This window comes from Trichosurus vulpecula, chromosome 4 (assembly GCF_011100635.1).
Source record: "Trichosurus vulpecula isolate mTriVul1 chromosome 4, mTriVul1.pri, whole genome shotgun sequence".
NCBI lineage: Eukaryota > Metazoa > Chordata > Mammalia > Diprotodontia > Phalangeridae > Trichosurus > Trichosurus vulpecula.
In genome coordinates, this window is record NC_050576.1 from 307,216,946 (window position 1) to 307,234,019 (window position 17,074).

Genomic DNA, 17,074 nt, shown 5'->3' on the forward strand with positions numbered 1-17,074 from the left:
GGGGGAAAAATGATGATGAAGTAAGTTCATATAAGATTGAGTTTGAGGTACCAGTGGTACCCTGATTGTTATCTGAAGTACCGTTCAGATGGAAATAGACGTCCAGCAGGCAGCTGAATATCCGGAGAAGAGTGTACCATATGTCTCTCCATAGAGAATATCCAGCTGGAAAGGACACAGCTGATCAATCAGCCAATGATCAGAAATGTGTTTAAGCTCCTGCTATGTACCTGACAGAAAGATTAAGCAGGATGCCAACTGGGAAAGGGCAACTAAACTTAACAACTAAAAGCAATACAGTTGTATTTCCAAGGATTTGTTCATTCAGGTGTCACTATACCTATAGGAGGAATTTTCAGCCAGAGTTCAACCCATGATGGCACTTCATAAGGAACTATATCTGCCTCTCTCTAACCCTTTTAGGTCATTTTACCCAGATATAACAAATTCATTTTCCCATAATGATTGAGGATCTCTCTAAAACTGAGGAGGAGATGTATCTTAAGTTCTAATTATAATATTCAGTGGTCCATGCCCACTTCTTTTTGCATATAGTGACATATACAGGGTATTTATTTTCAAGATCTCATTCATCTTTTTTTACATTTTCATTTATTATTTCTTTTTTAAACTTTCTTTTCTTTAATTTTTAGTTCCGAATTCTCTTCTTCCCTCCCACCCCCTCACACACCCACCAAGAAGGCAAACAATCTGATATCAATTATATATGTGAAATCAGGCAAAACATTTCCTTGGTAGCCATATTTTTTAGAAAGCAAGAAAAGTAAAGAAATTGAGAAATTGAGAAAATTATACTCCATTTGCATTCAGAGTTCACCAGTTCTGTCTCTGATGTTTGATGGCATTTTTTTTATCATGAGTCCTTTGTAATTACTTTGAATCGTTGTATTGATCAGAATTGCCAAGTGTCTCACAGCTGATCATAACGTTGCTTTTACCGTGCACATGACCTCCCAGTTCTTCTGACATCATTTGCATCAGTTCATGTAATTCTCACCCTGCGTTTTTTCTGAAATCCCCACTATCATTTCTTACAGCACAGTAGTATTCTATCACAATCATATACCACAACTTATTCAGCCGTTCCCCAAAGGATGGGAATCACATCAATTTCCAGTTCTTTGCCACCACAGAAAGAGCTGCCATAAATATTTTTGTACATGTAGATCCTTTTCCTTTTTCTTTGATCTCTTTGGGCTATTGACCTAATAGTGGTATTGCTGGGTCAAAGGGTACACACAGTTTTATGGCCGTTTGGGCTGAGTTCCAGATTGTTCTCCAGAATGTTTGGACCTGCTCACTGCTACTGCACCTATTTTTCCCTCATCCACTCTAGCATTTGTCATTTCTCATAGATGTGAGGTGATACATCAGTTGTTTTAATTTGCATTTCTCTAACCAATAATGATTTAGAGCATTTTTATCTGACTATAGATCGTTTTGATTTTTGCTCTTACCTGTTGCCTGTCTGTATCCATTGACCATTTATCAATTGGGGAATGGCTCTTATTTTTATAAATTTGATTCAGTTCTAGACTCAGTCTATATTTGAGAAATGAGGCCTTTATCAGAAAACCCTGTAAAAATTTTTGGTATTACTTCATTGCCTATGGTAACTTTTAGCATAGTGTAGTTTCTCTGATTATCTCTTTTAATTAGGTCTATTTTTGCTTTTGCTTTATCTGAGGTCATGATTATTAACTACCTCTGCCTTTTTTTGCTTTAGCTGAAGTATATTAGATTCTACTCCAGTCCTTTGTTTTAACTATGTGTGTCTTTCTATTTCCAGTATTGTCTCTTATAAACAACATATTATTGGATTCTGGTTTCTAATCCATTCTGCTATCTGCTTCCGTTTTATGGGTGAGCTCATCCCATTCACATTCACAATTATGATTACTAATTGTGTATTTCCCTCCATCTTATTTTCTTAGGATCTCATTCATCTTTAATGTCTTATGGCGATATATATGGGTAAATAGATGAAAATGCAGTGTTGAAAATTCATTAAACAATGTGCCCAAGCCAAAATAGACTGCCAAACATGAAATAGATACTATGGCCAGATACACTGCACACATAGCCTTACGTAGTAGTAGTAGTATTTTTATAAAAGCTTAAGCTTTCCAGAACAAGAAATGTTCAGAACACAATCACTTGCCTCTCAAGAAAGTAATCAGAATTGGTTGGTATGAACAAGTAGAAGTCCCATGTCGATCTTGCTTTTGCTGCTTAGCGTAGCTGACAGAGATCCGCACTTGTAGGCAGGAGCTCTGGGTTGAAATCCTACCTTCCATACTTTCTAGCTGTGTTATCCCAGGAAAACCATGTGACCTCTCAGCTCCCAGTTCTCCTCATCTATAAAAAGAGGATTATCACACTTGGACTACCTGCCTCACAGAGTTGGCATTGTGAGGAAAATTCTTTGCAAACCTTAAAGCATTACATACATGTGGGTAGTTCTTATTGGCAATTTCTGAGTGAAAAAAAGTCAAAGCATTTTTTTTCCTTGATGGAAGCAATACACTTCAGCTAGGCAGTGGCTCACAGTGCTAGCTATCTTAAGACTTGCTGCACCAAACATCCAGTTGGATACAGCCGAATGAATAGCAGCACGTTTGTGTTGCTGATACCCCATGATCTGACTCAGCCATCAGGATGACATCCAGAGTCTTGCATATCATCTTCTTGATGAATCCTGAATTTGATTGAGGTGAAGCCTGCAGTTCATTTGATTGGCTGGAATTTCAGGGCTTCAGTGAGTCATCTTCTCCCATTGTTGCCTTCTATTTTTCTACCCTGTCTCATTATAAGGGGAAATTTTTATGAACTGTAATTTACAAGATCCATATTTTTTCCATTTGAATTCATAGAGAAGCAAGCAACAAATGTTCAGTGTACACCACACTTCACCTAAAAGGAAGTGAATGTAGCCCTGTTCTGGGAAGCACATTTAGTGTCTTGGCATGTGACATCATGTGAGTCTAAAAGGTTTTTGAACCCTGGTTTGGAGAACTTCTTTGATCCTTTTAAGTGAATACAGCAGTTTTACACTTCTGTACTAGGAATAGCTTTCTTGGTCTCTTTCCAGATGGGACCAACCACTCTCAGGAAATGAGTTCCAAGTGCTTCTCCCTGGATTTATATGGCAACTCAGAGAAATTTATCAGTTTTCTGAATAATCAGTAGCATCGTATAGCACACTTCTGTCCCCTCAAACATGCTTATGCAAATTATTTAAAACACTTTTCTGGTGTTGGTTCCAGTATCATTCCTGGGTTAATATATGCTAACCTTCCTTGTACTTTTTATGAATCACTGTCATTTTATGTGAGATATGTGCTGAAGTGGGTATGAAAGCCCTTTGGCAAATATATTCTTTCCAACAATTTAGAAGAATGCATTATACTCCCCTGAAGGAGGATAATTGAATTCATAAAATGCCACAAGGGGGAAAAACACCCTAAAGTCTTTGTTTTCTGGTGTGTTGGTGTTGATGTTTGGGGAAGTTGGGGGAAGGGGAGGGGCCTGAGGAGTGTTTTGCATTAAATGAAAACATCCCTGGAATTAATTTTTGTGTGTTTTTGTCAAACTTTTGCTAAATTTAAAATTTTTCAGTCCCCAAATCAGGGATTGATGCTTGGCTTCCACGTTGGTGGTAGCACCAGGCCATTTCTCAGATAAATGGCCTGGCATGGAGTGCACATAGCAGAGGACTTGTCATTTTCATTCTATCCAGATATTTCACCTATAGTTTGTACCCTGAGTCCTAAATGGGCCGGCGCAGGTAGCCAAGCAATTTCAGTAAATTACTTGGGGGCAATATAGAGGGTCTGCTTTAAGATTCAATGAGACTGTTTATTATTTTTATAAACAATGAACAGTCATTTATATTCAGCTCTGTATTATCATTTTAGTAGTCAGACATAACAAGCTTCTATTTTAAGTCAAAATAAGTGGGTTTAGTGAAATATGTCCAGTGACCATAACTACTTCTTAGTAGAGAAAGTAAAAACATTAGACATTCTTCTTTTCAGGTGTGACTATAAAGTACAGTCTCCCTTTTTTTAAACAAATATGCCCAGATTTAATACATCCAAATGAGTATTGTCCTTCAAATAAGTTGTTGCTTAAAAGATTTTTGGAACCCTTTTGGAATTACTTTCTGAGTGGGGGAAGAGGAAGGAAGGGAGGGAGGGAGGGAGGAAGGAAGGAAGGAAGGAAGGAAGGAAGGAAGGAAGGAAGGAAGGAAGGAAGGAAGGAAGGAAGGAAGGAAGGAAGGAAAGAAGGAAGGAAGGAAAGAAGGAAGGATGATCACATCACATAGAGAGAAAAACCGGTCTCGATAATTGCTTCAGGCTGATTAGGCTAGACCCCCTCCCCTTGGGAGGAAGGAGTGGGGAGGGATGTGTAGACAAAAACATTGAGGATGACTGACGATCCCATAAGTTCAGTCCCTCATATCAAAGGAATTCTACCAACCTTTGAATACATGATTGATATATTCAAAGACACCTTGGGTCTGCTTACTTTGGATGCATTTTTAAAGGGGCCAGCCCTGTTGTCTTTAGTTACCTGTTATAACATAGTGTTGTCCCTAATGACTTTGAGCCTTTCCAAATCAGCCTATAGTCCTAGACAGGGCAAGTTTCTGAGTTGCCAACATGTGTATACAGTTTCATTTCCCAGAATGTGATTGAGAATCAGTGTGGCAAGGAAGCAGAAAAATTGTCTCGGTATCTTTTTTTCATTCAAGTGTACCACCATTTTATGCTATCAGTAAACCCCATAGTTTAAAAGGAATGAAGGGTTATATTTTTGCTCCCTGGAAATCCTAAACTAAACTGGCAAAATAGCACATTACTGATGTTAATCACTGCCTTAATTATCCTATTTGGTGCCAAAAGCTTTTGCCTATTTCCTAAAAACAAAATTTACCCTGAAAAGATGAACATATCCACCAACAAGCATTTTTAAGTACCTACTGTGTGCTTGGCATGGGCAATGTCCAGACAAAAGTGAAAGTTTCTGCCATCTAAAGGCTTACATTCTGTCATGGGAAACACCATTTATATAGATAAGTTAATAGAAAATATATACAAAGTCAATACAAGGTAATTTTTAAGGGAAGGCAGCCAATGACTACTGTCGGGGTTAGAAAAGTCCTAATACTTGAAATGACCTTTGAAGAAGGGGCAGAGGTCAAGAGGGGTACATCCCATGCCTGAGGGACAGCCTGTGCAAATGCCTAGCCGAGGGACATGGCATACCAAGTATGAGGAATAAAAGGGAGGCCAATTTGTTTAGATCATAGAGTACATGAAGAGTGATAGTGTGTAATAAATGTGGAAAGGTAAGCTGGAGCCATTGTGAATGGCCTTCAACACCAAAGACTTTTTTTATTTGATCTTAGAGCAATATGGAGCCATAGGAGCTTAATGGGCAGGAGAAGTAACATGGTCATACCTATGTTTTCCGAATCTCAATTTGGTACCTGTGTGGATGAAATATTAGAGACAGGAAGAATAATTAGGCAGCGGTAGTGAAGTAGAGGGCATGATGAGGTCCTGAACGAACATAACAGCCATATGAATGGAGAGAAAAGAAGGGATGAAGAGAAAATATAGACGTAGAATAAACAAGAGCTGGCAATTGATTAGATATGTGGAGTGACAAATAGTAAGAAATGGAGGGTAACTCCAAGGTTGTAAACCTGGGTGACTATATAGGTGGTAGTACCCTTGGAGTTAGGAAAACGGTACCACTGAAGATATTTAAAAGAATGTGCAGTAGGTCCTAAAGGTATTTTAAAAAGAGATATTCCAAAAATATTTTTAAGCAATGATAAATTCACCAGAATGTGTATAATCTCCAAAATGTGGCTAATTTAAAGAATGATAATAATTTGGTTGTTTTTTTAAATAGTCCCATTACTTCATAGACAAACTTTATTCATTAATTTTCTCACAATGAACAGACCAAAATTGTATTCCAATGTTAAACTATTCCATTTTTTTTTTTTGCTTTGGACTCAGGGTGGGAAAGGTTCTGAGTTTGAGGGGGGTAACAAATAAACACAATACAAGAAACCCTAAAACAGTACCTAAAGACGAAGCAGCCTGGTTGTTGTGAAACAGGCCAGAACTCTTGAAGTGATTTCTTTTGTTATTCTGGTACAATGGACAAATAAGATACTTGTTTACCTGATAGATAGGAAAGGGGCCACAAACGTTTTGGAATGAATATTTTGAGTGTTTATCTGTTACAGAAATGTTGCCAGATGTTCCACAATAGATGTATTTTAATAATCAAAAACATTGCTTCACTGGTAGACAGATGTTTGACAGTCTTTAAAAGATGGAGGAAGGGATTAATTTTCACCTTTTGTATGACAGTTTTCAAAAGCAGAATGTTTATGTAGAAATCTTATCTATGGTTAAGTCCAGGCCATAGAAGTGTGACAGAATCATGAATAAGCATATTAATTCTGGCAAAAACTTGCCAGTGCCATAGATGTTGTTAGGAAAGCTCAATAAACTATATATTCTCTGTTTACATTATCATAAATTACAAAGTGTATTTATTTGAACATAGGAGAAGTAGGCTATCAATCCAGTCATAAGAACCCAATTTATTTCAAAGGCTTCAAATTTTCTCCCTTTGTATAAATTTTTCATCCCTGTACCAACTGTTACAAATTAGGGTATAAGTGAAAATAATACCTAGCATTTATATAACAATTTAAGATTTGCAAAGCACTTTATAAAATTTTTATCATTTAATCCTCATAGCAGCCCTGGGAGGGAGGTGCTGTATTATCACCTCCCTTTTACAGTTGAGGAAACTAGGGCAGCAGAGGTTAAATCACTTGCCTAGAGTCACACAGCTAGTAAGTGATGGGATTTCAATTCAAATCTTCCTGAGGTTGGGAAGTCTTGTAAAGAGTTTAGGCAGTTGTATAAGCAAGTGTCAAAGAGGGCTTATAATGGGGTGATAGCATTGGAGACAAATATGAGAGATACAGAGGTAAACTCCGTAAAACTTGGTGACGGGTATGGATTTGAAAAGAAGGGAAAGGGCAAAATCAAAGATAATCTCAGGGTTATGATGAACAAGACTGGCAAATGGTGTTGCCACAGAGGGAGGGAGTCAAGGAAAAAGTAGGAAAAGCTTTGGAAGGAAAATGACAAGTTCCATTTTGGACATGATGAGTTTGTGATGCCGATGGAGGCATGTTTGTGGAAGCATCTTATGCATAGTTGGAAACGTGGGTCTGAAAGACATGAAAGATGTTGAAATTAGAGATATAGATTTGGGAGTTATTTGCATAGAAGGTGGTAATTGGAGCCATGAGAGTGAATAAAATTGCCCGAGTAGTATCTGTATAGTATAAAGAGAGAGACCATTAGGGAACTGCCATATTATGGAAACAGAAGAGGAGACACTAAGAGATAAATAAGCTATCCTTAGAGGGGCAGAAGGAGAAACAAGAACAAGTAGTCAAAACTACTTTTAAACCGTATGGAGAGGGCCTGCTTCCATATAGGTTCATTTATTCTCCTTATGTTGTTTCTTATTCCTTGAGTAATCACATAGTACAAATTATCTGAGTTAAGATCATACCATTATCACATGGCCAGTGCAGGTCTTTTCAGTTTTGTTTCCACATTTGGTTCATTGATGTTCTTCCAAATTAAATGGAACATGAAAGCTGATTCCCCAACTGAGAAATGGTCAAAAGATATGAACAGGCTTTTCTCAAAGGAAAAAAAAATCTAAGCTATCAATAGCCATATGAAAAAGCATTCCAAATCATTAATAATTAAAGAAATGCAAATTAAAACAGTTCTGAGGAGGTTCTATATCATACTCATTAGATTCATAAAGATGACAAAAAAAGGAGAATGACAAATGTTGGGAGGACTTCAGGTAAACAGGCACTTTGATGCACTTTTGGTGGAGCTGTGAATAATGCTAAAAATATCCACTCTATCCTGTGGCCTGAGGAGCAGAGGATGAAGTAGAAGCCTTCTAAGGTTCTAACTATATAGTAGTTGGGCATTGAGGGAGTACTTTTTCCCCTGACATTCAGTTGCTATCGTTGAACAAAAGAATATCAATAATGTCTCAATCCTTTGATTTTTTTAGATAACAATCAACAGAGATAGCAATGAAGATGTGAGCTCCCCCAAACATGGAAAAGAGGACCCAAGCAACGAACCCCATGTAGGAGGCAATACTTGGGCTGGTGGAACAGGTTGGTATTCACTGCTCTGGGGAGACATCGTGATGTGTAAGCTCTATAAATTCTGTATGATCTCCGAAACCTCATGACTATCTGAAGGCTGAAATTCCTTTTCTAGCTTCATAGAGCATAAAAGCCGTCCACACTGTCACCCCCTGGCTCTATTGCTGGCAGAGTGCCAGAAATCTGTAGAGAGTTTGTCTGTTCCCCAGGTAAGGGAAGAACGATGGCCCCAGCTTGAATTTGATGGCTCTGGCCCATTCCTTCCTCTTGGCTGCCTGGCCATTCCATTGTTCCCCATCACAACTGTCTTCCTCCTTCCTCTGTGGCAGCTGTAGTAGCTCCATCTGCTCTGACTCAGGAATACAGCCAGAATGTACCCTTACTGTCTGATCTTATCACAGTCTGTGAGGAATGTGAGTTACTCCGTTCATCCTTCACCTCCCCTCAGTCCAAGTGCCTTAGACATCTTTAGAGGAAATGAGCCTCTACCTCAGGACAATGTGCTATCTAGCAGGCCTGAGGACATCATGCCTACTCTGTCTGTTTGTGAAATTTCAGCTGTAAAGCTGGGATATTTTTAGAAATGTACTTTAATCTGAAAATTAGTATCAAACTGACAAGACTTAATCCACATGGAATGCACTGTAGAAGAAAGTGGAGCAGATGTAAGTTTCCCAGAATCCAGCTACTTCACCACAGCAATTCTAGTGTCTCATCTTGATTGAAAGCTGTTCATTTCTGAGGCCTCTAGTTTTACTACCTGGGGTGGGGGGTGGGGGGGCGTGAGGGATGAGCAAGTCCCTATTTTGGTAGGGATTCTCTACTCTTCCTTTCTGTTCTAACAAACCTGCTTTCTTTTAACCTCTGTTTTTCTCCTCTGTCATTCTTCTCACCAGGAATCTTCTGATTTGGCCTCACTTCTTACCTAACAAATTCTTCAGTTTCTTTTTCATTGCTATAGCCCCTCACCTACTCAGACCCAACTTTTTTGGACTAATCTCCTGTGCTTACTGCCTTTGCTTATGTAGAAGAGCCCCAAAGGTTCAGCTCAATTCAACAGGCATTTATCAAGCCCCTGTTTGGTACCTTCAAAGTGGATATATAAACAAAAAAGCAATAATCCTTGCCTTCAAGGAGTCTACATTTCCAAAGTGAGAAATTTGGACATTTGTACTAGCTGTCAAGGGACATAGAGAACTGGGTGTGTTATGCTCTCCACCCAAAACTCCATGAGTCAGAGGTCACAGAAAAATCACTCTTCTCATCCCCTCTGCCCCTGCCACCAGGAAATATTGATGTTCCCAGTGTATCCTGTGACCCACATCTAAACCATCAATCCTAGTGCCCTCAAAATAGCTATGGAACCTTTCACCAGTCCCAGAGATAATCCTGCTCTCATTCATCATCTTTTCATACCTATGAATAATTATTTTTGGAAAGGAAAACATTTCAAGAAACAGGGACTAAAAGGCAGAGCAAAGTCCTTAAACACCTTCATTTACAAGAGAGGAGATTGTAGTATACCATAGTCTTTTAAACATTGGACTCCCTCAGGAACTGGGGGGTGTTTATCATATAGAAGAAAGAGCTTAGATTGTATCTGCCTTTAGATATTTGAAGGACTGTCACATGGAAGAGAGATTAAACTGGTTTTGCGTAGACCCTAAAGGCAAACTGGCATCAAGGTTAGACGTAGCACAGAGACAAATTAAGAGCCTTCCTAATAGAGCCCCCCAAAAGTGCAACAGACTGCCTTGGAGAAAGAGGGGGAAAAATCCCACAAACCTTATTAACCAATAAGGGCAGGTTGTTTACATCTTTATGTGGGATTATATCATCTTATGTATGTTATATATATATATATATATACACATATATATATATGCATACATATATAAGTCATTCTTGTGAATGGTACAGCTATTATGACAAATGAAAGGGATATACATAGGTTGTGAATGCCTGTATAAATTAACTGATGTAAAGATATAAAATATAAGTCAGAGATATAAAGGGAGGGCTATGAGGGGAGCGGTAAGGAGGTAGTAGAAAAGGGTAAATTACACCAAATGAAGTGGCACAAAAACATATTATAGTAGAGGGAAAGAAGGGAGGGAGAAGAGCAGTATTTGAGCTTTACTGTCATCTGATCTAGTTCAAGAAGGGAATAACATACTCTGATAAGTTTAGAAATCTAACTTGTCCTACGGGAAGTGGGAGGGTAAGGGGGGAAAAAGGGAGGGGGGTGGTCAGAAGGGAGAGGAGAAGTAGCAAGTGGGTTACGGTAAGATAAGGGAGGGGAATAAAGAGGGAGGGTTAACTGAGGAAAGCGGCAGTCAAAAGCAAAACTTTGTTGAGGAGGAGAAGGTTGGAGCAAGTCTTCAAATGGAAGTTAGAAGACCATTTTGCTTGGAGACATTGCAGAAGTGAGTCTTGTTCAGTAGAAATTAAACTGAGGTCCCTTCCAACTCTGAGATTCTATGATTCTTAGATTCAAAGTATTATGTGGGTGTGTGAGTGAAAAAAAAAGCCCTTTGGACATTTCCCTGAAGTTCATTAGCTTTTATGTAATAATAAAGTGATTATGCAGATGTGTTGGGAGAAAAATTTTAAAGCTAGCAATGCACTAAATGTGTTTGTCTTGTGGGTGATGCTGTAGATTAAGAGTCAGGAGCCCCCGCTTTGCCATTTAGGCCACCTGTGACCTAGGCAAGTCAGGTTAAGATCTTTGTATATCAGTTTTTTCTCTTATGATATAATGGCAATATTATCTGTATTATACCTACCCACAGAGTATCATAAAGAAGAATAAGGTAATATCTATGAGGTATTTTTTGAGTATTTGGATCTTTTTTTGCCTTTAAACTAATTTCAGTTTTATTAATCACAATGGAATCTGCCTGCACTTGAACAAAATATACGACCCTGCACAGTCATTTAACCTCTCTCAGTCTCAGTTTCTTCATCTGTAAAATGGGTGTAATAGCAGCTTCTACTTCAGGGTTGTTGTGAGGCACAAACGTAAAATGTTTTGCAATACTTATGTTAGGTAGCTATCATTACTGTGAATACAGATATGCATGACTTGTTAGGTGTTGAGTCTACAAAAGGTCTGTTTGCTTATTTATGGATTCATGGATCTCTGGAACCCAGGGCCCACAGATGAGGAGCCACAGCTCCGGGAGTGCCATTGTGTTCAAAACACAGTTCTGGATATTGTAGGGTGGAGATCAAACGATTACCACGTGACTGAGAAACATTGAACAAAATAAATAAAAACTCAGTACAACATAGATAACATTTATTTGTGATTTTCTGAGTCAGTATGGGGCACGCAGTGGGCATCTGGTTAAGTTGGATCCCAGTGCTATAAAGGATACATAAAACAAAAACGATCGTCCTGCCTCCAGTAAGCTTATAGCGTATGGGGAGATGAGAGACATACAGATGAAAAATTAACCAGTCGTGCAAGGCAGCATGTGAGTGCCAGGTGTGTGGTGTGGAAATCCAATGCTGTTAAAATATAGAGAAGTGTGGGTAAGGAAGGCTTCGTGGACCTTAAAAGATAGGATTTGGAGAGATGGAAAGGAGTGGGAAAGATAGTCTCCACTTTCCAAAAATGTAATTATGTTTAATTATATTTAGTTAACATATTTTAATTTAATTTGCTTATATTTGTTACTTATTACTTAGATATATCACTTACACTTATAATTATATCATTATATTTTAAAGGTGTGATATACATTTTTGAAGGGGCAGATAACTTTTTGTCTGGGGCAAGAGCAAACTTATCACCCTGATTTCCATGTTTTCTTCTCCAGGAGGCAGAGATACTGCTGGTCTAGGTGGCAAAGGGGGACCGTACCGGTTGGACGCAGGCCATAACGTGTACCAGATATCTCAAGCAGAGAAAGATGCCGTCCCTGAAGAAGTGAAGAGGGCTGCCAGAGAGATGGGCCAGAAGGCTTTTCAGCAAAGGTTCTTAGTCAATCCTTACACCCAGTAGAAAAGTCCTGCTTCTCGAATAGCAGAAGTTAGCATTCGTTATTCTGGAATGCCATGGGGAGAACACGGCAGTACCACTTTGCCTGACACAGTCTTCCATGCAGCACTTTGGCAAATAAGCTGAAAAGCTCCACTCCCCAGCCTGCCCTGCAGGTGCAAGCTAATAGAAAGTGTATGAAGTCAGCACTGTCTTCAGTGTGTGTACCCCTGTAACGCCCCACATGAAGAAGAGAGTATAGATTACTGAAAAGTAGAAGCATAGGAAAAGAATCAGGAGCCCTGAGTTCAAATCCTGAATCAGCGCTTACTTTGTGAACCTAGGCAGGTCACTGAAACTTTCTGAGACTCAGTTCCCTCATTTGTAAAATGAGGGCCATCCCCTGATACTGCCCACCTTACACAGGCATAGACCAGAGGTTAGAGGCCATCTAGTCCAGCCCCTTCATTTTTGAGATAAGGAAGGCTCTGCTCCCCTGAAGGTCTGAGATGGTAGATGAGTTTCTCAGAGTTCTACAGATAGAAAGTAGAAGAGTTTGGATTCTAACCTAGGTTCTCTGAATCCAGAGCTTTCCATTGGGTTGCCTCTCCTTGGGCAATGAATGAGCATACCCTGAGCTCAGCACTGTGGGTAGAATGCCGAAAAATTATGAAACCTGGCCTTGCCTTCTAAGGGCTCACAGTCTGGTTGGAGAAGTAAATGAACATAAATAACTAGCAAGTAAATTCATCTGCTCAGTTATTTGGTACTGACTCTAAGTGCTCTACAAGTCCAAAGAAGGCAGAGATATGAGCATAAACTAGTCAGGAGAGTCTTCTAGGAGGACCTGAGAGGTGAGGCAGCCTTTGAAGGAGGCTGGGAATGAGGTCGAAGGGAAGAGCGACACTCCACGTGGGGAGAGTGGCAAAGACCCAGAGGTAGGAATGCATATTGTGTCTATGGAAGCAGGAAGGAGACTGACTGGACACAATGGAGAGCTTGTGTCTGAGGAGCATAGACGTGCGTAGAATAGGGACCAGGGTGCCAAGGATGCCCAAGGTCTCTCTCTGTGTGTGCCTGTGTCCAGGAGCAGAAGGAAATAAGCTTGAATCAAGAGAGCCAGGCAGAGAAGATGCCCTGGCTTGGCAATTTAGAGCCAATTTATTTTAAACCACCCTATGATTTCATTAGTATAGGGAAGTCCTGGGAGAGGAAACTCCCTCTTCCAGTGCAGACCTGCAGCTGCTCTAAAATGTATATTCTCAGTATGACAGCCAAGAGAAGTGAACAGGATCACGTAGCTGGCAGAGGTCAGAGGGCAGACCTGGGTCTTCCTCACTCTGAGGCCTGCTCTCTCTCTCTATCGACCGTGTCATTCAACCAACCACTAGTTCTTTCTATCTCACAAGAGGAATTTTCATGCTTTAACTAGAACACCAAGTTAACTTCTCAGCCAAAATGAAAAATGTGCAACAATTTCTCCCTCAGGAAACTGGAACTGGGTACTTTGCAGGTGGTTTGGGCAGCAGTTTCCCTTGTTTGTAGCACACTCGAAGGACTTGTGCACATTCAAAGTGGAACATATTCAAGTAGGCAAGGATTAGTGAATTCCTCCCACTCTGGACATCTGGCATCATGTGCTTATACATCCTGTAAATAAATAGCACAGAACAATAGGGACATACGTGCAGACCCCTCCTACCAATCCCTCAGGAAAGGCCGTAGCTCCAGTAACCCCCCACCAGTCATTAGACAGAACAAGAGAGTCAAGAGGCCAGAATTCTGGCCTTCGCTTTGCCTCTTATTCATTTTGTAACTTCAAGCAAGTAATTTAACCTCTCTGTGCCTGAGTTTCCCGGGGATGATAAAAGACTTAAGTGATATTTTAGAGATGAATGCATTTAGAGCCCTTTAGAAGAAATGGGTTACAGAAATCCATGATATTGTTATTATTAAAATACTGTTTTACTTTTTTATAAATAAAGGTAACTCTCAGCTTAGAAAAAGCATTCAACAATTAGAAAGAGAATTGGAAACTAGCCTTCGTTTATCTCTCCTTCCCTCACTTCCCCATTTCTACTAAATAGTCTGTTTTGGTAGTCTTAATAAAATTCACCAGTAGTTTTCTGGTTTGGGATTATTGCAGGTAGAGCTAGGCGGATATGCTTAATTTTCTAGAAAGCTGAGTATGCCATGGCTTACTGTGGGAGTAACAGAAGATGTGGGAGGTACCTTTGCAGTATAGTTGGGGATACAAACCCATTCTTTTTTATAAAGCAAGGTTGAGAAACCTTTCTGGCCACTTACCCACAAGGAGAAAGATAAAGAGAAGGCCACCTCAGTTTTGTTGGGGGACAGGAGGGTGTTAGCTCAATTTAGAGAAACTTTTAGAGAAAAAAATGTTCCGTCACCTTCCAAATTAACAACAATGAACATAAAACCATTGAATAAAAGCAAAGGCTGCACAGCCACTTGTCGTGATGTTAGGGTGGGATTCTGTTATATGAGGTTGCCCTAGATGTCCACTAACATCCCTTCCAACTCTCAGATTTTGTGAGTCTATGAAATCCTCAAATGATTTTGCAGTGTTATCACTTTGGATGTTCCCTGCAGTGCTTCAGATACCAACTCCTCCCTGGCTGCACAGTCCTGTACATCTCTCATTCATGTCTTCCTACATGCTCACCATGTGGAGTCCTTCCAACATGCTGAGCACCTTCCTCCTTTTCGCCTCATGTTGTGAAGATACCTGTGGGATACACAAGCTGTTCTTCCCTTTCCTTGCCCCTCACATTTACCACATAACCAGCCTCTCTTTTTTGCTAAAATACTTCTTGGATGACATCTTCTCTTCTGATTCTTCTTTGTCGTTCTTTTATTCTATGTGGCAACCTGCCAAAACACACACACACACACACACACACACACACACACACACAGATGTCTCTCTAGTTCCCTCTGAACAACAGTAATTTTTATTTTGTTTCTTCACAGGCTAAAGTTCCATGACTTATGGCCATATGAAACCAGTAGAACAGTTCTATTAGAAAGCTGAGCATTTGGTTGAAGAAGTTTGAGGTCTTTAAAGGAACCTTTCCTTTTCCTGAAGCCAGTTTACCTTACTCTCCTCTTCCTGTTTGATTCTGGATTCACTTCATTGTCCATTTACAGTCTACCATTCAATTAACAAGCATTTATTAAGCATCTGCTGTTAGTCAGCAGTCAATAAGCATTTATTAAGTGCTGACTTTATGTGAGGCACTGTGCCAACCGCTGGGAATGCAGAAAAATGAAAAAAAAACATAGTCCCTGCTCTCAAGGAGCTCACATTCTAATAGGAGAAGCAACATACAAACAACTATAACATACAGCATGTATGCAGTTTAAGTGGAACTGAGAGAGAAGGCACGGGCAGTTGGAGGTGAGGTGAAAAGAGGGAGAAAAGGACAAAAGAGACTAGGAAAGACTTCCTGTAGAAAAAGAGATTTGAGCTGAGTCTTGAAGGAAGCCAGGGAATTCAGCAAGAGTGGATGAGGAGGTAGAACACTCTAGGCATGGGGGATAACCGGTAAAAAAGACATCCAGGCAAGAGATAAAGTGTCTTATGCAAGCAACAGCAAGAAGACAGACTGTTAATTCATAGAGAATATAGAGAGGAGTAAAGTGTGAAAAGACTAGAAAGATAGGAAGGGTCCAGATTACAAAAGGCTTTAATTCCCACACAGAACTCTGTGTTTGATACTGGAGGTAAGAGGGAGCCATTGAGGTGTTTTGAGTAAGGAAACTGACATGGTCATACATTTTAGAAGAGTCACTTGGGTAGCTAAGTGGAGGATGGATGGGAATGGGAAGAAATTCGAGGTGGGAAATCTAACCAGCAGGCTGGTCCAGGCTTGAGGTAATGAGAGTCTGAACCAGGTTAATTGTTGTATGAGTAGTGAGAAACAGATATTTATGAAAGAAATTTGGAGTCTTTAAAGGAGCCTCCCCTTTTCCTGAAGCCAGTTTATGTTGCTCTCCTTTTGCTATTTGACTGTGGATTCACTTTGTTGTCCATTTACAGTCTTCCCTTCAATTAACAAGCATTTATTAAGCATCTACTGTCAGTCAGCAGTCAATAAGCATTTATTAAGTGCTAACTTTATGTGAGGCACTGTGCCAATAATACTTTACTACATATTCAAGAAGTTGACTGATTGTGAGAGAAAACTCAAGGATGACTCCAATGTTTTGAGCCTGAATCACTTTGGGAATGGTGGTACCCTTAACAGTTATGAGGAACCTGGGAAGAGAAGAAGGGTTTGGGAGAAAGGTGTTAAGTTCTGTTTTAGACATGTTGAGTTTGACACAATTATGTTATATCCAGTTTGAGATGTCCAAAAGGCAATGAGTGATATGAGACTAGAGCTCAGTCAGAAAAGAGACCAGAGCTGGCTAAATCGTTCTGAGAATCATCTACATAGAGCTGATAATTGAATTCAGTGGTACTGATAAGATCACCAGGTGAGACAATAGAGAAGAGAGGTGGTCCCAGGATAGGACCTTGGAGGACACCCCTCGGTAGAGGGCATCATACCCTGGAGGAAGATCCAGCAAAAGAGACTGAGAAAGGGTAGTCAGACGCAGGTCAGAGGAGAACCAAAAGAGCAGTGTCACTGCGGCCTAAGAGAGTATCCAGCAGAAAAGGGTAATCGACCATGTCAGAGTCTGAAGAGAGGTCAAGAAGAAAAAGGATTGTGAAATGGCCATTGGATCAGGCAATGAAGAGACCCCGGGAGCATTAGAGAGAGCCACATCAGTGGTACAATAAGGTCAGAAGC

The 17,074-nt window shown here is 39.9% G+C and overlaps 1 protein-coding gene across 1 annotated transcript in view; it reads left to right on the plus strand.

The window, feature by feature from the left end:
• Positions 1 to 17,074, plus strand: part of VWA8 (von Willebrand factor A domain containing 8) — a 391,960-nt gene that overhangs the window by 326,691 nt on the left and 48,195 nt on the right. Inside the window, exons 38-39 of the mRNA XM_036757477.1 lie at positions 8,170 to 8,278; positions 12,094 to 12,250. Of these exons, the coding sequence (XP_036613372.1) occupies positions 8,170 to 8,278; positions 12,094 to 12,250 (266 nt within the window). The remainder of the gene's footprint in view (positions 1 to 8,169; positions 8,279 to 12,093; positions 12,251 to 17,074) is intronic.